Raw genomic sequence first — 21,069 nt, 5'->3', positions numbered from 1 at the left:
AAGGCACTGCCCTGAGCAGCTGTGGCTTCATGAACAGGAGCCAGCAGTGTGCCCAGGGGGCCAAGGAGGCCAAGGGCATCCTGGCCTGCATCAGGAACAGTGTGGCCAGCAGGAGCAGGGAGCTCATCCTGCCCTGTGCTCAGCACTGCTCAGGCCACACCTGGAGTCCTGTGTCCAGCTCTGGGCTCCTCAGGTCAGGAAAGAGGTTGAGCTGCTGGAAGGTGTCCAGAGAAGGGCAACAAAGCTGGGGAGGGGTCTGGGGCACAGCCCTGGGAGGAGAGGCTGAGGGAGCTGGGGTTGGAGCCTGCAGAAGAGGAGGCTCAGGGGAGACCTTCTTGCTCTCTCCAGCTCCCTGAAAGGAGGTTGGAGCCAGGTGGGGGTTGGGCTCTTCTCCCAGGCACCCAGCACCAGAACAAGAGGCCACAGTCTCAAGCTGTGCCAGGGGAGGTTTGGGCTGGAGGGGAGGAGAAAGCTCTCCCCAGCCAGAGAGCTTGGCCCTGGGGCTGTGCTGCCCAGGGGGGTGGTGGAGTCCCCAGCCCTGGGGGTGCTCACAGGAGGCTTGGATGTGGCTCCCTGCCAGCCCAGTGCCAGCTGGGAAGCTGTGAATGGGTTTACTGCTCCCAACCATTCCAGAGCACCACTGCCCCTGGGGCCACACTTCAGAGTCCCCCCTGGGCAGTGACCTCCTTGAGAGACATCTTTGCAACCAACCTCTGCTGCTGCTGCTCCTCCTGCTCACCACAAGCCTTCCACTGGAAGTGAGCTGCCACATCACTGCCGTTGTGGATGAGCACAGTGCCCTGCTGGGACAGGCTCAGGAAGGTCTTCCCCAGAGCCAGGCAGCTCCTGTCCAGCCTGATGTTGACTTCCTGAGCTGTTCCATGCAGGCTGGTGTGAAGATCTCCACCTGGAACACAGCAAGGGGCAGGCTCTGCTCATCCCCCTTGCTGATGAAGCACCAGGCCCAGAGCACAGCACCAGGGCTGCAGCTGAAGGCTTTGGTATGGCCAGAGCCAGCTGTGCCCTGGGCTGATCCCCAGCAGTGTGGGCAGCAGCACAGGGAGGGGATTCTGCCCCTCTGCCCTGCTCTGCTCAGAGCCCCCCTGCAGCACTGCCTCCAGCTCTGGGGCCCCCAGCACAAGGAGGACCTGGAGCTGCTGCAGAGGCTCCAGAGGAGGCCACAGAGATGCTCAGAGGCTGCAGAACCTCCCCTGTGGGGCCAGGCTGGGAGGGTTGGGGCTGTGCAGCCTGCAGGAGAGAAGGCTGCAGGCAGAGCTCAGAGCAACCTTGCAGGAGCTGAAGGGCTCCAGGAGGAGACTCCAAACCTCTCTGGGCAGCCTGCTCCAGGCCTCCAGCAGCCTCACACCAAACAACTTTCTCCTCCTGGCTGCCAGGCTGTGCCCTCTGCCCCTTGGCCTGTCCCTGGGCACCCCTGAGCAGAGCCTGGCCCCAGCCTCCTGCCCCCCACAGCTCCTTCAGCTCTTGCTGAGCATTGCTCAGCTGCCCTCTGGGGCTGCTCTGCTCCAGGCTCAACAGCCCCCAGGACCCCCTTGGCCTTCTTGGGCATGAGCTGATGGGCAGCAGGCTCCCTGCACATCCTCCTGTGAGGGAGACCCCAAAGCCTTCCCTGCTGAGGGTCCCTGCCCATGGCAGGGGCTTGGAGCTGGCTGAGCCTTGGGCTCCCTCCCAGCCCTGGGGTTCCCTGGTCCTGTGCCCTGTTTGCCTTGCTGCAGGCTGAAGTTCTGCTGCACAGCAATGTCTGGGAGCCAGCTTTGACCTGCCCAGCCTGCAGGAGCCTGGCAGGAGGTGCAGGGAAGGGCAGAGAAGCCATCAGCAGATGATGAGAGGCAGCCAGGCTGCCCTGGGCTGCCCTGGATCATTACTGCTCCTGCAGCCAGGAGCCAGCAGCAGGTACCTGGCTGGCTTTGAGGTGGCCCCTGGGGACAGCAGGGCAGCAGCCTCCTCTCTGCCTGCCTGCCACAGCCAGCCCCCACAGCCCCCTGGCTAAATCCAGCCTCTGCCAGCTGCTTCTCAGCAGATGTTGATTGATGCCCAAGGAAAGGAGGTTAATGAGTGGCCAGCTCTGCCCTGAAGGGCATCCAGGGCTGAGGACACCTAGGAACACATCAGGGACTGCAGTGCTGATGGAGCAGACAAGCTGTGGCCAAGGCTGACCTTGCAGAGGGAGGAGAACCACACTGAGAGCATCCCAGCCTGGGGGGGGGAGGGAGAGAGAATCCTGGAGCCACAGCCTGCCCTGCTTGGCAGGGACCTCAGAGATCCCCTGCTCCACCCCCCTGCCATGGGTAGGGACCCCTCACAGTGAGACTTGCTCCCTCCAGCCTGGCCTGGGACCCCCAGGCAGGAGGCAGCCACAGCCTCCCTGGGCAGCCTGGGCCAGAGCCTCAGCTCCCTCCTGCTGCACAACTTCTGCCTCAGCTCCACTCTGACCCTGCTCTGCCTCAGCTCCAAACCCTTCCCCCCTGGCCTGGCTCCAGACCCCCTCAGCCAAAGTCTCTCTGCAGCCTCCCTGCAGGATCCCTTCAGCTCCTGGCAGCAGCTCTGAGGTGCCCCTGGAGCCTTCTCCTCCCCAGGCTGCACAGCCCCAGCTCCCTCAGCCTGTGCTCCCAGCAGAGCTGCTCCAGCCCTGGCAGCATCTCTGTGGCCTCCCCTGGCCTCCCTCCACAGCTCTGTGGCCTCCTGCTGCTGGGGACAGCAGAGCTGGAGGCAGGGCTGGAGGGGAGGGCTGAGCAGAGCCCAGGGGCAGGATCCCCTCTGCTGCCCTCTGCCCACCCTGCTCTGGCTGCAGCCCAGCAAACAGCTGCCTGAGGGCTGCAGGAGGCACTGCTGGCTCCTGGGGAGCTGCTCCTCAGTCAGTCACAGAACCACTTCAGTTGGAAGAGACCTTTAAGATCACCAGGTCCAAGCCTTTCACCCAGCACCACCTCCAAGGCAGATCCAGTGCAAACCTTCTCTCCCTCAGCTTCAAAGCATTGCCCTGCTGCTGGGGAGCTGCCAGAGGACCTGAGCTGCCCAGCCCCCAGCTGGCTCACACAGGAGCCTGGAGGCTTCCAGCAGGACTAGAACCAGTGGGAACCAGGCCTGAGCCCCAGCTGAGCTCTCATGGGGCAGCTGCCTTCTGGTGCTGCCCAACAGGCTCAGCCAGGACAGCATGGGGCAGAGATTGGTGCTCCAGAGCAGCAACTGCAGTGCACACTGCAGGCAGCCACAGGCAAGCACAGTCTGCTCCTACCCACTAGGGACACCCAACAGGGCACAGCAGGAGTTGGGCAGCCTGGAGAGGAGAAGGCTGCAGGCAGAGCTCAGAGCAGCCTGCCAGGAGCTGAAGGGCTGCAGGAGAGCTGGGGAGGGACTGTGGGCAAGGGCTGGGAGTGCCAGGAGCAGGGAGAATGGCTTGGAGCTGGGAGAGGGCAGAGGGAGAGTGGAGAGGAGGAAGGAATTGTTGGCAGGGAGGCTGGGGAGAGCCTGGCACAGGCTGCCCAGGGAGGCTGTGGCTGCCCCCTGCCTGGAGGTGCTGAGGACCAGGCTGGATGAGGCCTGGAGCAGCCTGGGCTGGGGGGAGGGGTCCCTGCCCGTGGCAGGGGGCTGGAACCAAAGGCTCTTGGAGGTTCCTTCCAGCCCAATCCCTTCCCTGGGTCCATGGCAGCCAGGCCCAGGCTGCCCTGAGCTGCTCAGCTCTGCTGGGCTCCTGCAGCTCTCCTCCCTCTGCCCCCTCCCTGCACAGCTGAGCAGCACTGAGAGCACAGCAGCAGAGCTGGGCCCCAGGGGCTGCCTGCTGCCCCAGGAGCTCCCAACCCAGCCCAGCTCCATCACCCAGGCAGGACTGTGCCCAGCAGGGCTGTGCCCAGCTCCATCACCCAGGCAGGGCTCTGCCCAGCAGGGCTGTGCCCAGCTCCATCACCCAGGCAGGGCTGTGCCCAGCAGGGCTGTGCCCAGCTCCATCACCCAGGCAGGGCTCTGCCCAGCAGGGCTGTGCCCAGCTCCATCACCCAGGCAGGGCAGTGCCCAGCAGGGCTGTGCCCAGCTCCATCACCCAGGCAGGGCAGTGCCCAGCTCCATCACCCAGGCAGGGCTCTGCCCAGCAGGGCTGTGCCCAGCTCCATCACCCAGGCAGGACTGTGCCCAGCAGGGCTGTGCCCAGCTCCATCACCAAGGCAGGGCAGTGCCCAGCAGGGCTGTGCCCAGCTCCATCACCAAGGCAGGGCAGTGCCCAGCAGGACTGTGCCCAGCTCCATCACCCAGGCAGGGCTCTGCCCAGCAGGGCTGTGCCCAGCTCCATCACCCAGGCAGGGCTCTGCCCAGCAGGGCTGTGCCCAGCTCCATCACCCAGGCAGGGCTCTGCCCAGCAGGGCTGTGCCCAGCTCCATCACCCAGGCAGGGCTCTGCCCAGCAGGGCTGTGCCCAGCTCCATCACCCAGGCAGGACTGTGCCCAGCTCCATCACCCAGGCAGGACTGTGCCCAGCAGGGCTGTGCCCAGCTCCATCACCCAGGCAGGGCTCTGCCCAGCAGGGCTGTGCCCAGCTCCATCACCCAGGCAGGACTGTGCCCAGCTCCATCACCCAGGCAGGGCAGTGCCCAGCTCCATCACCCAGGCAGGGCTCTGCCCAGCAGGGCTGTGCCCAGCTCCATCACCCAGGCAGGACTGTGCCCAGCAGGGCTGTGCCCAGCTCCATCACCCAGGCAGGGCTCTGCCCAGCAGGGCTGTGCCCAGCTCCATCACCCAGGCAGGGCAGTGCCCAGCAGGGCTGTGCCCAGCTCCATCACCCAGGCAGGGCTCTGCCCAGCAGGGCTGTGCCCAGCTCCATCACCCAGGCAGGGCTCTGCCCAGCAGGACTGTGCCCAGCTCCATCACCCAGGCAGGACTGTGCCCAGCTCCATCACCCAGGCAGGGCTCTGCCCAGCAGGGCTGTGCTGGGGGGCCCAGAGCTGCAGCCAGGCAGTGCCCAGCTCTCACCTGTGTCAGAGTGCAGGGTCAGGGCCCCATGGTGCTCCCCACTCTGCAGGGGCAGGAACTCCACAGTCAGCTGCACAGCAGCCCCAGCCCCCAGGGCCCCCCCCGAGGGGGCAGCAGAGAATGGGCTGCAAGAGACAAAGGCACAGGTCAGGCTCCTGGCAGGAGCTCTGGGCACCAGCTGCCTCCTGCAGGGCTCCTCAGCTGCCTTCTGCAAGCAAGGAGCAAACCAAACACAGGCAGCAGAAACAGAGAAGCTTTTTGGGTTGCAAGAGAGCCTCAAGGTCAGGCCCAGCCCTGCCCCCAGCCCTGCCAGGGCTAACCCCCAGCACCACAGCCCCAGGGATGGAGGCTCCCCCACTGCCCTGGGCAGCCTGAAGCTGCTTCCTCTTGGCCTGCCCCTTGCTCCCTGGGGAGCAGAGCCCAAGCCCCAGCTGGCTGCAGCCTCCTCCCAGGGAGCTGCAGAGAGCAAGGAGGTCTCCCTCAGCCTCCTCTGCCCCACACCAAGCCCCCCCAGGGCCCTCAGCTGCTCCTCCCCAGCCCTCTCCTCCAGCCCCTTCCCCACCTTGCTTGCCCTTCCCTGGCCCTGCTGCAGCTCCTCAGGGTCCTGCTGGCAGTGAGGAGCCCAGAGCTGAGCCCAGGGCTCAAGCTGTGGCCTCCCCAGTGCCCATGGTAGGGGCCCCATCCCTGCCCTGCCCCTGCTGCCCACAGCATTGCTGCTCCAGGCCAGGCTGCTGGTGGCCTTCTTGCCCCGCTGGGCACCCCCTGGGCTCAGCTCCAGCTGCTGCCACCCAGCACCCCCAGGTCCCTGCCAGCCCAGTGCCAGCTGGGGAGCTGTGAACCCTCTCCTCACCCTCTCAGGGAGCTGCAGGGAGCAATCTCCCTGCCCTGTCCCTGTCTGTGTGCTGGTTCCCCTCAACACCCAGAGCTATTCTGGGATATCAGGGCTGGCCCTAACAGCACAGCCTGCAGCTCACACTCAGCTTCAGCTACTTAACCTCTCACTAGGTCAAGAGCAGAGGCTGAGGGGCCTGAGACTACAGCAGTCCTGGATGCCACCCTGCAAGGCTGGCACTCCATCTCCTGGCACTCCAGCCCCAGCTCTCAGATTCACACTTGAAGCTCTCCAGGACAGGCAAAACACTCAACCATTCCAGGGTGAGGTGTCCCGAGATGGGAACTGATCAGCAGGTTGTGACGACAGCAGCCAGGGCAGCAGCTGGCACCCAGGGCAGCAGCTGGCACCCAGGGCAGCAGCTGGCACCCAGGGCAGCAGCTGGCACCCAGGGCAGCAGCTGGCACCCAGGGCAGCAGTGACACTGACCTGGAGGCTCAGAGCCTCTGCTGGCAGTGCTGCAGCTCCTGCTGGAGCCTCCCAGCACAGAGCACAGCTCTGGGGAGAGCTGCTGCAGATCTCCCAGCTGCACAGCTGGCACTGGGCTGGCAGGCAGCCCCAAAGGGCCTCCTGGCCAAGCCCTGCAGGCAGCAGGGCCAGCTCCAGCTGCAGCAGGCTGCCCAGGGACACAGCCAGGCTGAGCTGGAAGGGCTGCAGGGATGGAGCCTCCACCACCTCCCTGGGCAGCCTGGGCCAGGCTCTCCCCAGCCTCCCTCTGCACAGCTTCCTCCTCAGCTCCAACCTAACTCTGCCCTGCTCCAGCTCCAAACCATTGCCCCTGGGCCTATCCCCACAGCCCCTTCTCAGCAGTCCCTGCCCAGCCTGCCTGCAGCTGCCCTGCAGCTCTGCAGCTGCAGCTCTCAGCTCTGCCTGCAGCCTTCTCTGCTGCAGGCTGCACAGCCCCAACCCTCCCAGCCTGGCCCCAGGGCAGAGGTTCTGCAGCCTCTGAGCATCTCTGTGGCCTCCTCTGGAGCCTCTCCCTCAGCTCCAGCTCCTGCAGACCCCCAGCTGGGGAGCAGGGAAGGGTTGGGAGGCCTCTGGGTGTGCAGGAAGGGCCTCTGTAGGCTTTGGGCTATCTCTGCTCTGCAGTTTCTCTGTTAGCCACCAGCTGCTGTTGCATTCAAAGCCCTCCAGGCCTCCCCTGCCCACGGTGCGATGAGTGCCACCCCTGTGCCCCTGCTGGGGCAGGAGAGGCTCTCCCCAGCCCCCTCTGCCCAGCTGCCCTGCTCGCCCCCTGCAGCCGCTGCCCGGGGCCGGGCCGGTGCTGAGCTCTCACCTGCCGGTGCTGAGGCTGTAGTGAGCCTCCCTGGGGCCCAGGTTGTGGAGCAGCAGAGTCCTCTGGGTGCTGTGCCCCACGGGGCAGAGGGGGAAGCGCAGCTGGCGGGGCAGGGCCAGGGCAGGCCGGGCAGGCAGGGCGCGGATGGGCACCGGGAAGCTGCCCCCAGCAGTGCTGCACAGCAGCTGCTGCCTGTAGACCTGCAGGGACAGAGTGCAGAGCAGAGGCTGCTGGGGGCAGGGGAAGCCTTTGGCCTCTTTGCTGCTTTGCAGTCTGCACAGAGCCCCAGGGCTGGCAGGGACCCCAAGGCTCAGCCAGCTCCAAACCCCCTGCCCTGGGCAGGGACACCTCACCCCACAGCAGGTTGCTCACAGCCACCTCCAGCCTGGCTGCAAACACCTCCAGGCATCAGCAGGAGGCTTCCACCACCTCCCTGGGCAGCCTGGGCCAGGCTCTCACCACCCTCCTGCCCAACAACTTCTTCCTCACAGCCAATCTCCAGCTCCCCACTTCTCCTTTTGCTCCATCCCCCCCAGTCCTGGCCCTCCCTGGCCCCCTCCAAAGTCCCTCCCCAGCTTTCCTGCAGCCCCCTGCAGCTCCTGGAAGGCCACCAGAAGGTCTCCCTGGAGCCTTCTCCTCTGCAGCCTGCACAACCCCAACTCTCTCAGGCTGTGCTCAGAGCAGAGCAGCTCCAGCCCTCTGCTCAGCCTCCTGGCCCTGCTCTGGACACCTTCCAGCCCCTCCAGAGCCTTCCTGGCACAGAGGCTGCAGAGCTGGGCACAGAGCTGCAGCTGTGGGCTCAGCAGAGTGGAGCAGAGAGGCAGAATCCCCTCCCTGGCCCTGCTGGCCACACTTCTGCTGCTGCAGCCCAGGCTCTGCTCTGGGTTGGGCCTGGATGACCTTCAGAGGTCCCTTCCAACACAAACCCAAGCTGTGCCTCTCTGCCCTCCTGCCTGCTCCAGGTTCATTTTGCCTTCCTCTCCTGCCCCCATCCTGTCCTCCTCTCCCCCTCAGCCAAGAGCCCTCTGCACAGCACCTTTGCAACAGCTTCTGTGTGCTGCAAAAGCATCCAGGGGGTGCTGGGCTGCAGCTGAGAGGAGCTGGGCTCAGTCATGCAGGAGCTCAGTGTCCTGCCACATCTCCAATTAATCAATGAGCATTAATTCAGCTTCCACCCAGCAGCAGCAATGAACCCTGCAGAGCTGACAAGAGGCAGCTGGTGCTGCCTGCAGGGTGCTCAGGGCTGTGGGGAGGGAGCACAGGGAGCTGAGCTGAGCTACTACAGAGCACCATGGGATGGGCTGGGATGGAAGGGACCTCAGCTCAGCCAGCCCCAGCCCCCTGCCATGGGCAGGGACCCCTCCCCCCAGCCCAGGCTGGTCCTCAGCACCTCCAGGCAGGGGGCAGCCACAGCCTCCCTGGGCAGCCTGTGCCAGGCTCTCCCCAGCCTCCCTGCCAACCATTCCTTCCTCCTCTCCACTCTCCCTCTGCCCTCTGCCAGCTCCAAGCCATTCTCCCTGCTCCTGGCACTCCCAGCCCTTGCCCACAGTCCCTCCCCAGCTCTCCTGCAGCCCTTCAGCTCCTGCAAGGTTGCTCTGAGCCCTGCCTGCAGCCTTCTCTGCTGCAGGCTGCACAGCCCCAAGCCTCCCAGCCTGGCCCCACAGGGGAGGCTCTGCAGCTTCTCAGCATCTCTGTGGCCTCCTCTGGAGCCTCTGCAGCAGCTCCAGGTCCTCCTTGTGCTGGGGGCCCCAGAGCTGGAGGCAGTGCTGCAGGGGGGCTCTGAGCAGAGCAGGGCAGAGGGGCAGAATCCCCTCCCTGTGCTGCTGCTCTCCCTGCTCTGGCTGCAGCTCAGCACTCAGCTGGCTCTGGGCTGCCAGGGCCCAGTGCTGGCTCCTGGGCACCTTGGCACCCCCCAGGTGCTCCTTGCTCCCATGAGGGTACAGTGGAGAGGGCCAGAGGAGCAGCAGCAGGAGCTGTGCAGCTCTGCTGCCTGCCTCTTGCCTGCTGCTTGCTTTCAGGCAGCTGAGTGCTCAGCCGGAGGGACACAGAGGTGCAGATTCCTGCCTGTCCCTTCCCCCCCGGTCCCCAGCCCAGCAGAGCTTCGTGCAGGGCCAGGCAGCGCCGGGAGGTGGCTCCAGAGCCTCCCCAGCTGCAGCCCCGCAGCGGAGCTCCGTGAGCCAGGAGCTGCAGGAGGAGCTGACTGGAAACGATGCCCCCAGAACAGTTAGCTCTGAGCTGGGCAAGGCAGGGGGGGAGGCAGCCCCAGCTCCTGCCAGTGTCACACAGTGCCAGGTGACCCCCAGGAAGGGCTGCAGCAGGCAGTGGATTGCAGCTCCCAGCAGCTCCCCTGGGTGCTGAGGGCTGAGCCACACTTGGAGCTCCCTGCCCCAGGGCTGAAGGCTCTGAGCTCAGGCAGGGACAGAGACAGAGCCAGAGGAAAGCAAGGCCACAGCAGGAGGGCTCTGCAGCCCTGCACCACAGCCCCTGGGGTTCACCAAACCCCAGCAGGGCTGGAAGGGAGCCCTGGAGCTCCCCCAGCCCAGGCCCTGCCCCAGCAGGGCACCCACAGCACAGTGCCCAGGGGCACAGTGCCCAGGGGGGGTTGGAAGCTCTCCACACCAGGAGGCTCCAAACCTCTCTGGGCAGCCTGCTCCAGGCTCTCACCATTCACAGCCTGCTGAGGATCCCAAGCTGGGAGGCTTGGCTGAGCCAGCTGCAGGCTGGGAGGCCATGCAGAGCCTTGGGCAGGGAGGAAGCTGCTGAGGCTGAAGCAGGAGGAGAGCAGAGCCCTGCAGCTGGGCAGGAAGAGCAAACTGCAGCAGCAGAGGCTGGGAGGGGATCTGCTGCAGAGCAGCCCCCAGGAGAAGGAGCTGGGAGTGCTGCTGGGCAGCAAGGGCTGCAGGGCACAGCAATGAGCCCTGGGGGCCAGGAAGGCCAAGGGGGTCCTGGGGGGCACTCAGCAGAGTGTGGCCAGCAGGGCCAGGCAGCTTCTCCTCCCCCTCTGCTCTGCTCTGCCCTGGGGAGGCCACAGCTGGAATCCTGCCTCCAGCTCTGGGCTCCCCAGCTCCAGAGGGACAGGGAGCTGCTGCAGAGAGGCCAAGGGAGGGCTGCAAGGCTGCTGAAGGGACTGCAGCACTGCCTGGGCAGGAGAGGCTGAGAGCCCTGGGGGGGTGCAGGCTGCAGAGGAGAAGGCTGAGAGGGAGCTGAGCAATGGCCATCAAGAGCTGAGGGCTGGGGGGCAGGAAGGGAGGGCCAGGGACAGCCTCTGCTCACTGTGCCCTGGGGCAGCACAAGAGCCAAGGGCTGGAAACTGCAGCCCAGGAGCTTCCAGCTCAGCAGGAGGAAGAACTTCTTGGCTGGGAGGCTGCCAGAGGCCTGGAGCAGGCTGCCCAGAGAGGTTGTGGAGTCTCCTGCTCTGGAGCCTTCCCAGCCCTGTCTGGATGTGTTCCTGTGCCCCCTGGGCTGGGTGCTGTGCTCCTGCTCTGGCAGGGCTGGCACTGGGAGCTCTCCAGAGGTCCCTTCCAGCCCCTGGCACCCTGGGAGCTGGGATTCTGCAGGCCAGCCCCATGCTGGTTGGCTCTGCAGAGGCCTCTGCCAGGGGCTGGCTCTGTGCTAAGAGCCCCTCAGGGAGCTGGGCACCTCCTGAGCAGGCTCTCAGGGCACTTGCAGCTGAGCTGCAGCCCTGGGTACTTTGCTGGCTCAGCCCCATCGAGTGGCAGAGCCTAAGCTTGCAGCTGCACAAAGCTCCTGAGCCTGCTGAGCATCCCCAGGCCCTCCCTGCACAGCCTCTGCCTGCAGGGAGCAGAGGAGCCAGGCCAGGAGCAGCTGCTGGAGTGTGGCTGACGCTGTGCAGAGCAGCTCAGGCTGGCAGAACTCCTGCTCCAGGCACTCAGCAGCTGAAGGGCAAGGCCAGGGACACAGCAGTGGCCCTGAGTGCCCCCCGGGGCTATCTCAGCCTCCCTCTGCTCCTGGGGCTGCTCACTTCTCACTCTGCTGCCACTCTGCCCCCACAGAGCAGCACTCTGCCCTTCCTGGCACCACTTCACCTCTCCCACCCCCACAATGAGCAGCAGTCAGCACCACTCAGTCCCAGCAGGGAGGCAGAGGAGTGCTCAGCACAGCCCCGGGGAGCCTCAGCCCCTCTGGCACCTGGGGAGCTTGGGAACTGCCTTGGGACAACAGCTTCCTACATCCATCCAAAGCCATTCCCTGGAAGGGACCCCAGAGACCATCCAGCCCCAGCCCCCTCCCACGGGCAGGGACCCTCCCCCCAGCCCAGGCTGCTCCAGGCCTCATCCAGCCTGGTCCTGAGCACCTCCAGGCAGGGGGCAGCCACAGCCTCCCTGGGCAGCCTGGGCCAGGCTCTCCCTGGGCAGCCTGTGCCAGGCTCTCCCCAGCCTCCCTGCCAACCATTCCTTCCTCCTCTCCACTCTCCCTCTGCCCTCTCCCAGCTCCAAGCCATTCTCCCTGCTCCTGGCACTCCCAGCCCTTGCCCACAGTCCCTCCCCAGCTCTCCTGCAGCCCTTCAGCTCCTGCAAGGTTGCTCTGAGCTCTGCCTGCAGCCTTCTCTCCTGCAGGCTGCACAGCCCCAACCCTCCCAGCCTGGCCCCACAGGACAGTCTCAATCTCCCCTCCTCAACCCACTCCCTGGTTCTGTGAGAGGAAGAGAGGTTCCCTGGAGCTGCACTCAGACTGCTGAACCTGCCTGGGGAATCCCAGACCCCCAGAGCTGGCAGGGCTGGCAGGGACCCCAGGGCTCAGCCAGCCCCAAGCCCCTGCCATGGGCAGGGACACCTCACCCCACAGCAGGTTGCTCACAGCCACCTCCAGCCTGGCTGCAAACACCTCCAGGCATCAGCAGGAGGCTTCCACCACCTCCCTGGGCAGCCTGGGCCAGGCTCTCACCACCCTCCTGCCCAACAACTTCTTCCTCACAGCCAATCTCCAGCTCCCCACTTCTCCTTTTGCTCCATCCCCCCCAGTCCTGTCCCTCCCTGACCCCCTCCAAAGTCCCTCCCCAGCTTTCCTGCAGCCCCCTGCAGCTCCTGGAAGGCCACCAGAAGGTCTCCCTGGAGCCTTCTCCTCTGCAGCCTGCACAACCCCAACTCTCTCAGGCTGTGCTCAGAGCAGAGCAGCTCCAGCCCTCTGCTCAGCCTCCTGGCCCTGCTCTGGACACCTTCCAGGCAGTGTGAAACCCCTGAGTGCCTCCCACCCCTGAGAGCATCATCTTCCCCATGGGCAGGAGCTGCTGCCAGGCTGAGACCCAGTGCAAGGCCACTGGCACCAGGGGAGCTCCTCCCAGCCCAGCCCAGCCCAGCTGCCCTGTGTCTGCCCCAGCCCTGCAGCTGCCCCTCCCCTGCAGCCCCCCGGGGCCCTGCAGCCCCCCAGAGCCCTGCAGCTGCCCCTCCCCTGCAGCTCCCCGGGGCCCTGCAGCTGCCCCTCCCCTGCAGCCCCCCAGAGCCCTGCAGCTGCCCCTCCCCTGCAGCCCCCCGGAGCCCTGCAGCCCCCTGGAGCCCTGCAGCCCCCCGGAGCCCTGCAGCCCCCTGCAGCCTCACCTTGCTCTCCTCGGGGGTGAAGAGCACACGGAAAGCTGAGAGCCTGCCAGGGGCTACCTTGGGGCACAGAGCCCTGGGGCTGAGCAGCCTGAAGCAGGGAGAGCTCTCCAGGGTGACCTTCACCTGCCGAGGCACCTGAGGGAGCACAAGGGGAAGGAAGTGGCCACTCGTGGGAACAGGAGGAGAAACCTGGCCCTGCCCAGGGCTCACCCCTCCCTGAGCCCCCTCCCACAGCCCCCTCCCACAGCCCCCTCCCAGTGCCTTTACTTGGGAATGAAAGCAAACCTGAAGAGCAGAAGCAGCAGCAGAGAATCCCAGGATGGGAAGGCTTGGAAGGGTCCTCTGGAGCTCCCCCAGCCCAAGCTCCTGCCCCAGCAGGGCACCCACAGCAGCTTGCCCAGGAGGGCATTTCCTCTGGGCCCTTCCCCTCACAGCAGCTTGGCTTGGCCAGAGCTAAGGATCCAGCCCCAGAGAGCCTCCGTGGGGCAGAGAGGATCCTGCTGGCAGCTCCTGAGCTGAATCTTCCCAGGAGTGCCCATCCAGGACCACCCTGGGAGCACTTCTGAGGCAGGACACAGCTCTAGTTCAGGGGGTGGGCAGGGCACAGGATCCCAGCAGGGTGGGAAGGGAGCTCTGGAGCTCCCCCAGCCCAAGCCCTGCCCCAGCAGGGCACCCACAGCACAGTGCCCAGGGGCACAGTGCCCAGGGGGGGTTGGAAGCTCTCCACACCAGGAGACTCCACAACCTCTCTGGGCAGCCTGCTCCAGGCCTCCAGCAGCCTCACACCAAACAACTTTCTCCTCCTGGCTGCCAGGCTGTGCCCTCTGCCCCTTGGCCTGGCCCTGGGCACCCCTGAGCAGAGCCTGGCCCCAGCCTCTTGCCCTCCCCCCAGCCTGGAGAGGAGAAGGCTCCAGGGGGACCTCAGAGCTGCTGCCAGGACCTGAAGGGATCCTGCAGGAAGGCTGCAGAGAGACTTTTGCTGAAGGGGTCTGGAGCCAGCTCCTTGGTTCCAGCTCACAGCCCCTGGGCCCCATCCCAACGAGCCTGGCACCTGCCCCCTCACCCCCAGCCCAGAGACTCTGTCCTGCAGCATCCTCTGCCCTCCTTCAAGCCTGCCTCAGTTTCTCCTCCTTTCCCATGGCTCTGCCTCCTTCCCACCAAGCCCTTCAGCTTTCCCTGCTCCACTCTGCCTGTGGCACTCCAGAGGCTTTGTGCCAGCAGCAGGGAACTCATCTGCCCTGTTCCTGCTCCCCTCGGCTGGCTGAGAACATCTGCACCCCCCAGAGCCTCTGCAGCTGCCCCTGGGGGAGCCCTGGGAGGGGAGAGGGGATGAGGAGCTCTGGAGTTATCCCCAGAATTGGCTCTCAGTGCTGAGGTGGGGAAGGGAGATCAGCTCCGAGGAGAAATGGAGGCCTGGAGCAGGCTGCCCAGAGAGGCTGTGGAGTCCTCCCTGCCTGGGGGAGCTTCCAACCCCGCCTGGGAGCCCTGCCCTGGGTGATGCTGCTCTGGCTGCTCTGCTCTGGCAGGGGGCTTGGACTGGGTGATCTCCAGAGGTCCCTTCCAAGCCCTGCTGTGGTTTTGGGACCCCCTGAGCAGCCCCTGGCAGCGCTCAGCCCTCACCTTGTCCTTGTTGCGCAGGACCAGCGACGCTTGGTAGAGCTGGTGAGGGACAAAGTCCTGGAACAGCAGCTCTGGTGGGCAGGGCTCAAAGCAGCTCCAGCCCAGGCCAGCTGAGGAGACCTGCAGGTGTAAAGAGAACCCCAGAGCTGGCAGGGACCCCAGGGCTCAGCCAGCCCCAAGCCCCTGCCATGGGCAGGGACACCTCACCCCACAGCAGGTTGCTCACAGCCACCTCCAGCCAGGCTGCAAACACCTCCAGGGCTGAGCAGGAGGCTTCCACCACCTCCCTGGGCAGCCTGGGCCAGGCTCTCACCACCCTCCTGGCCAACAACTTCTTCCTCACAGCCAATCTCCAGCTCCCCACTTCTCCTTTTGCTCCATCCCCCCCAGTCCTGGCCCTCCCTGACAGCCACAAGAGTCCCTCCCCAGAGGGAGAGCAGTGAGAGGTTGAAATGCTGGCAGGAGGAGTCCTGAGTGAGAAGCCTGCACTGCTCTCCAGTCAAGTCCAGGCTCCTGGTGACTGCCAACAGAAGCTCCCCCCTGGCTCCTGGGCAGGTCAGAAGCTCCTGGGCTGTGCTGAGCAGGCTCAAGCTAAGCAGCCCTCTGGGTGCCTCTCCAGGTTCCCCCCTCCAGGTTCCCCCCTCCAAGCCGGCAGGCAGAGCCCTGTGCTGGTCACACCTCAGCACAGCACTCCCTGGCAGAGCCAGGGAGCACTCCTGGGGGGCATGGGACCCCTAAAGTTATGGAAGGCTCCATGGGAAACAGCTCGGGGATGGTCTTTGCTCTGAGGAGAGAGACCAAGTCCCACCCAGCCCCACAGAGCTTTCTGCATCTAAAGCCTAGGAACAAACCAAGTGCCAGGTTGGGGCACCCCAGGCACAGCTCCAGGCTGGGTGCAGAGTGGGTGGAGAGCAGCTGAGCAGCTCCCCAGGAAATCTCTCTGCAGGATCCCTTCAGGTGCTGGCAGCAGCTCTGAGCTCCCCCTGGAGCCTTCTCCTCCCCAGGCTGCACAGCCCCAGCTCCCTCAGCCTGTGCTCCCAGCAGAGCTGCTCCAGCCCTGGCAGCATCTCTGTGGCCTCCCCTGGCCTCCCTCCACAGCTCTGTGGCCTCCTGCTGCTGGGGACAGCAGAGCTGGAGGCAGGGCTGGAGGGGAGGGCTGAGCAGAGCCCAGGGGCAGGATCCCCTCTGCTGCCCTCTGCCCACCCTGCTCTGGCTGCAGCCCAGCACACAGCTGCCTGAGGGCTGCAGGAGGCACTGCTGGCTCCTGGGGAGCTGCTCAGCACCCAGCAGCCCAAAGACTCACCAGGGAGAAAGGTTTTTTGTGTCCCCTGGCAGAGGGAACCCCACGAAAGGCAGCAGCAGCTGGGCAGGCCAACAGCAGCTCCCCAGCACGGATCTGAGCTGAGCTGGAGGCAGGCCTGGCACAAAGCAGCCCCCCCTGTGCAGATGGCACCTGCAGGCAGGAGGAAGCTACCTTGGGATGGGGGGCAGCACTGATGTCTGGAAGGTGGGGAACCAGGGGCAGCCTCCTCTCCTCAGGCTTGCTCTGCTTCTGGATGATCCAGGGCAGCTTCCCCTGCTGAGTGCCAGCCAGGCTCTGCTCCATGCTCTCAGGCATCTCCTGCAGGAACCACAGAACCAGAGAATTGTTAGGATTGGAAGGGACCTCAAGGCTCAGAGGGGTTGGAGCTGTCCTGGCTCCCTGTGGCCCTTGAGCCCTGATCCAAAGCCAGGCAGAGCTGCCAGGCAGGCAGGAGAGAGGAAGAGGCTTCCCTTGGCACTCACTGCAGGGGAGACTGGAGAGAGAATCGGCTTCTGCTGGGCTGGGTGCCCCTGGGGCTGGTTGGCACTGCCCAAGCTGAGGCTCAGTGCAGGGGGGGTTGGACTGGATGCCCTTTGGAGGTCCCTTCCAACCCAAACCCCTCTGTGATGCTAATCACAGACCCCCAGAGCTGGCAGGGCTGGCAGGGACCCCAAGGCTCAGCCAGCTCCAAGCCCCTGCCATGGGCAGGGACACCTCACCCCACAGCAGGTTGCTCACAGCCACCTCCAGCCTGGCTGCAAACACCTCCAGGCATCAGCAGGAGGCTTCCACCACCTCCCTGGGCAGCCTGGGCCAGGCTCTCACCACCCTCCTGGCCAACAACTTCTTCCTCACAGCCAATCTCCAGCTCCCCACTTCTCCTTTTGCTCCATCCCCCCCAGTCCTGGCCCTCCCTGACCCCCTCCAAAGTCCCTCCCCAGCTTTCCTGCAGCCCCCTGCAGCTCCTGGAAGGCCACCAGAAGGTCTCCCTGGAGCCTTCTCCTCTCCAGCCTGCACAACCCCAACTCTCTCAGGCTGTGCTCAGAGCAGAGCAGCTCCAGCCCTCTGCTCAGCCTCCTGGCCCTGCTCTGGACACCTTCCAGCCCCTCCAGAGCCTTCCTGGCACAGAGGCTGCAGAGCTGGGCACAGAGCTGCAGCTGTGGGCTCAGCAGAGTGGAGCAGAGAGGCAGAATCCCCTCCCTGGCCCTGCTGGCCACACTTCTGCTGCTGCAGCCCAGGCTCTGCTTGGCTCTCTGGGCTGCAAGTGCAGCAGGAGGCAGTCAGCTGGAAGCACACAGCAGCAGCAGGAGCCCCAGCACTGCCTCTGCTCAGAAAGGTTTTCCATGTTCAAGTGCCACTGATGAATAATTTGTGGCCACAGCTCCTGGGCCAGCCCTGGGAGTCCCAGCAGCTGCCTGCTGCAGCATCCCCACCAGAGCATCACTGATGCAGAGCAGAAGACACAAGCCCAAGCCAAGGGCTCTGCCCCAGCAGCCCTGCCTGACTCGAGGCCTGGGCACTGCTGCTCCTCAGGCATTTGCTCCCTCTTGAGCTGTGCTGGGTTGAGCCAGGGAGCTTGGGAGAGAGCAGGGGAAGAGCACCAGAGGAGAGAGCCCCAAGCTCCACCCTGCCCAGAGCTCCCCAGCAGCACTGTGGGGATGGCAGTGCCAGGGCAGGAAGAAGAGAGCTGAGAAGCAGCCCTGGGGCAGGACCTGAGGGGCAGAGGAATGGCTCCGGGGCTGAGCTCTCCCTTCCCCCGGGGCTGGGCTGGGCTCTCCCTTCCCCTGGGGCTGGGCTGGGCTCTCCCTTCCCCCGGGGCTGAGCTCTCCCTTCCCCCAGGGCTGGGCTGGGCTCTCCCTTCCCCCGGGGCTGAGCTCTCCCTTCCCCCGGGGCCGGGCTGAGCTCTCCCTTCCCCCGGGGCTGGGCTGGGCTCTCCCTTCCCCCGGGGCTGGGCTGGGCTCTCCCTTCCCCCGGGGCTGGGCTGAGCTCTCCCTTCCCCCGGGGCCGGGCTGAGCTCTCCCTTCCCCCGGGGCCGGGCTGAGCTCTCCCTTCCCCCGGGGCCGGGCTGAGCTCTCCCTTCCCCCGGGGCCGGGCTGAGCTCTCCCTTCCCCCGGGGCCGGGCTGGGCTCTCCCTTCCCCCGGGGCCGGGCTGGGCTCTCCCTTCCCCCGGGGCCGGGCTGAGCTCTCCCTTCCCCCGGGGCCGGGCTGGGCTCTCCCTTCCCCCGGGGCCGGGCTGAGCTCTCCCTTCCCCCGGGGCCGGGCTGGGCTCTCCCTTCCCCCGGGGCTGAGCTCTCCCTTCCCCCGGGGCTGGGCTGGGCTCTCCCTTCCCCCGGGGCTGGGCTGGGCTCTCCCTTCCCCCGGGGCTGGGCTGGGCTCTCCCTTCCCCCGGGGCTGGGCTGAGCTCTCCCTTCCCCCGGGGCCGGGCTGAGCTCTCCCTTCCCCCGGGGCCGGGCTGGGCTCTCCCTTCCCCCGGGGCTGGGCTGAGCTCTCCCTTCCCCCGGGGCCGGGCTGAGCTCTCCCTTCCCCCGGGGCCGGGCTGAGCTCTCCCTTCCCCCGGGGCTGGGCTGAGCTCTCCCTTCCCCCGGGGCCGGGCTGAGCTCTCCCTTCCCCCGGGGCTGGGCTGGGCTCTCCCTTCCCCCGGGGCTGGGCTGGGCTCTCCCTTCCCCCGGGGCTGGGCTGGGCTCTCCCTTCCCCCGGGGCCGGGCTGGGCTCTCCCTTCCCCCGGGGCCGGGCTGGGCTCTCCCTTCCCCCGGGGCTGGGCTCTCCCTTCCCCCGGGGCCGGGCTGAGCTCTCCCTTCCCCCGGGGCTGAGGCAGCTCAGCACCAAGGTAACCACCTCCAGCAGAAGCAGGGCAGCAAAGAGCAGGGGAGGTGGTGCCCAGCTGCACCCTGCTGCCAGACAACAGCAGGGGCTGGGGGGGGGGGGGCACAGCAGGGGCTGGCAGAGGGGGGGCACAGCAGGAATTTAACCCCCACTCCTCCTTGGCCACAGCAGCTACTTACAGGCACAGGCTCCTTGGCCTCTGTGACCAGCTTCAGGTGCCCAGGTGCCAGCACAGAGCTCTGGATCCCGGCACAGCCTTTGGGGCCCCCCCTGGGGCGCTGGCTCTTGCCTGTGGCCATGGCTGAAGCTCTCCTGGAAGGAGCAGCAAGAGGAACTTTGGGAATGCAGAATCCCACTCAGGGCAAACCCTGGCTCACACCTTGCTCAGCCTTGCTCAAGCTTTGCTTAGCCTTGCTCACGCCTTGCTTAGCCTCACACCTTGCTTAGCCTTGCTCAGCCTTGCTCAAGCCTTGCTTTTGATTTGCCTTGCTTAGCCTTGCTTAGCCTTGCTCAAGCCTTGCTCAGCCTTCCTTATGCCTTGCTCACACCTTGCTTAGCCTCACACCTTGCTTAGCCTCACACCTTGCTCAGCCTCACACCTTGCTCAGCCTTGCTCAAGCCTTGCTTCTGCTTTGCCTTTGCTTTGCTCAGCCTTGCTCAAGCCTTGCTCAGCCTTCCTTATGCCTTGCTCACACCTTGCTTAGCCTCACACCTTGCTCAGCCTTGCTCAAGCCTTGCTCAGCCTTGCTTTTGCTTTGCCTTGCTCAAGCCTTGCTTTCGCTTTGCCTTTGCCTTGCTCAAGCTTTGTGCGCCTGAACCCGCTTGGACCTTGTCAGGACTAAAGCTGCCCCGACTTGCCCAGCCCCGACTTGCCAGCCCCGACTTGCCCAGCGCTGGGCTCCAGCCCGGAGCACTCGCACGGCCAGCCAGCAGAGGAGCCAGGTCTGCCTCCCCTTGCGGCCAGGACTGCGCAGTGCCCGCATCCCCCAGCACCAAGGGCGTCGTTATCAGCCGCCGGGGCCAGCCCGGCCCGCAGCGCCCGCGGGCACCCTGCCGCGCCGGGCACGGGAGAGCGCCCCGCAGCCTCCAGGGCACGGCAGCGGCGGCAGTGCCCACCTGGGGGTGTGAGGAATGAAGCACCTGCCCCCTCGGCACGGCTCTCCTCCTCCCTCCCTCCCTCCCTGGATCTCCTCTTTCTGTTCTGTTCCTCCAGGTTTGCATAAAGCTGTTCAAAGCCTGCACAGCCCCACTGGGAGACCTCCAGCTGTGCCTCTCCTATCAATAAAAGGTTATTAATAGATCGATTGATATTGCCCAGCTCCTTTGTTATGAGGAGCTTTCCTACCACCTGGCCTGGAGCACCCCCAGGCAGGAGGCAGCCACAGCCTCCCTGGGCAGCCTGGGCCAGAGCCTCAGCTCCCTCCTGCTGAACAACTTCTGCCTCAGCTCCACTCTGACCCTGCTCTGCCTCAGCTCCAAACCCTTCCCCCCTGGCCTGGCTCCAGACCCCCTCAGCCAAAGTCTCTCTGCAGCCTCCCTGCAGGATCCCTTCAGCTCCTGGCAGCAGCTCTGAGCTCCCCCTGGAGCCTTCTCCTCCCCAGGCTGCACAGCCCCAGCTCCCTCAGCCTGTGCTCCCAGCAGAGCTGCTCCAGCCCTGGCAGCATCTCTGTGGCCTCCCCTGGCCTCTCTCCACAGCTCTGTGGCCTCCACCTGCTAGGGACAGCGGAGCTGGCAGAGTCTCCCCAACCTCCCTGTCAACAATTCCTTCCTCCTCTCCACTCTCCCTCTGCCCTCTCCCAGCTCCAAGCCATTCTCCCTGCTCCTGGCACTCCCAGCCCTTGCCCACAGTCCCTCCCCAGCTCTCCTGCAGCCCTTCAGCTCCTGCAAGGTTGCTCTCAGCTCTGCCTGCAGCCTTCTCTCCTGCAGGCTGCACAGCCCCAAGCCTCCCAGCCTGGCCCAGAGGGGAGGAACACAGCACCCACCAGCACCATCCAGTACATCCCCTTACTCACCAATACCCACCAGTACACAGCAGCACCACCACCGTGCCCGCCGCCGCCAGCCGCTGCCCGGCCGCGTGGTTGCTGCAGCAACGGAGCCCAAACAGCTCCAGGGCAAGGCTGGACGCGGGGGGAGGCGGCAGCGGGGCCGGGGGCGGCGCCGGGCAGCCCGCAGACAGCATCGGCTTGGGAGGGAGCCTGCAAGGGCCTCCTGGCCAAGCCCTGCAGGCGGCAGGGCCAGCTCCAGCTGCAGCAGGCTGCCCAGGGACACAGCCAGGCTGAGCTGGAAGGGCTGCAGGGATGCAGCCTCCACCACCTCCCTGGGCAGCCTGGGCCAGGCTCTCCCCAGCCTCCCCCTGCACAGCTTCCTCCTCAGCTCCAACCTAACTCTGCCCTGCTCCAGCTCCAAACCATTGCCCCTGGGCCTATCCCCACAGCCCCTTCTCAGCAGTCCCTGCCCAGCCTGCCTGCAGCTGCCCTGCAGCTCTGCAGCTGCAGCTCTCAGCTCTGCCTGCAGCCTTCTCTGCTGCAGGCTGCACAGCCCCAACCCTCCCAGCCTGGCCCCAGGGCAGAGGTTCTGCAGCCCTCTGAGCATCTCTGTGGCCTCCTCTGGAGCCTCTGCAG

At 65.9% G+C, this 21,069-nt stretch overlaps 1 protein-coding gene across 1 annotated transcript in view; it reads right to left on the bottom strand.

Moving 5' to 3' along the window:
• HYDIN (HYDIN axonemal central pair apparatus protein) overlaps positions 1-20,627 on the bottom strand; it is a 125,265-nt gene extending 104,638 nt beyond the window's left edge. Inside the window, exons 1-7 of the mRNA XM_054170294.1 lie at positions 20,458-20,627; positions 18,625-18,757; positions 14,320-14,439; positions 12,700-12,834; positions 7,145-7,344; positions 4,977-5,101; positions 684-907 (exon numbers count right to left, since the gene is read on the bottom strand). Coding sequence (XP_054026269.1) covers positions 684-907; positions 4,977-5,101; positions 7,145-7,344; positions 12,700-12,834; positions 14,320-14,439; positions 18,625-18,757; positions 20,458-20,627 — 1,107 coding nt within the window. The remainder of the gene's footprint in view (positions 1-683; positions 908-4,976; positions 5,102-7,144; positions 7,345-12,699; positions 12,835-14,319; positions 14,440-18,624; positions 18,758-20,457) is intronic.
• Between the last annotated feature and the right edge of the window lie 442 nt (positions 20,628-21,069).

Source organism: Dryobates pubescens, chromosome 19 (assembly GCF_014839835.1).
Source record: "Dryobates pubescens isolate bDryPub1 chromosome 19, bDryPub1.pri, whole genome shotgun sequence".
NCBI classification, from domain to species: Eukaryota; Metazoa; Chordata; class Aves; order Piciformes; family Picidae; genus Dryobates; species Dryobates pubescens.
The sequence above is the reverse complement of the archived record's forward strand: the minus strand, read 5'-3'. Positions and strand labels throughout refer to the sequence as shown.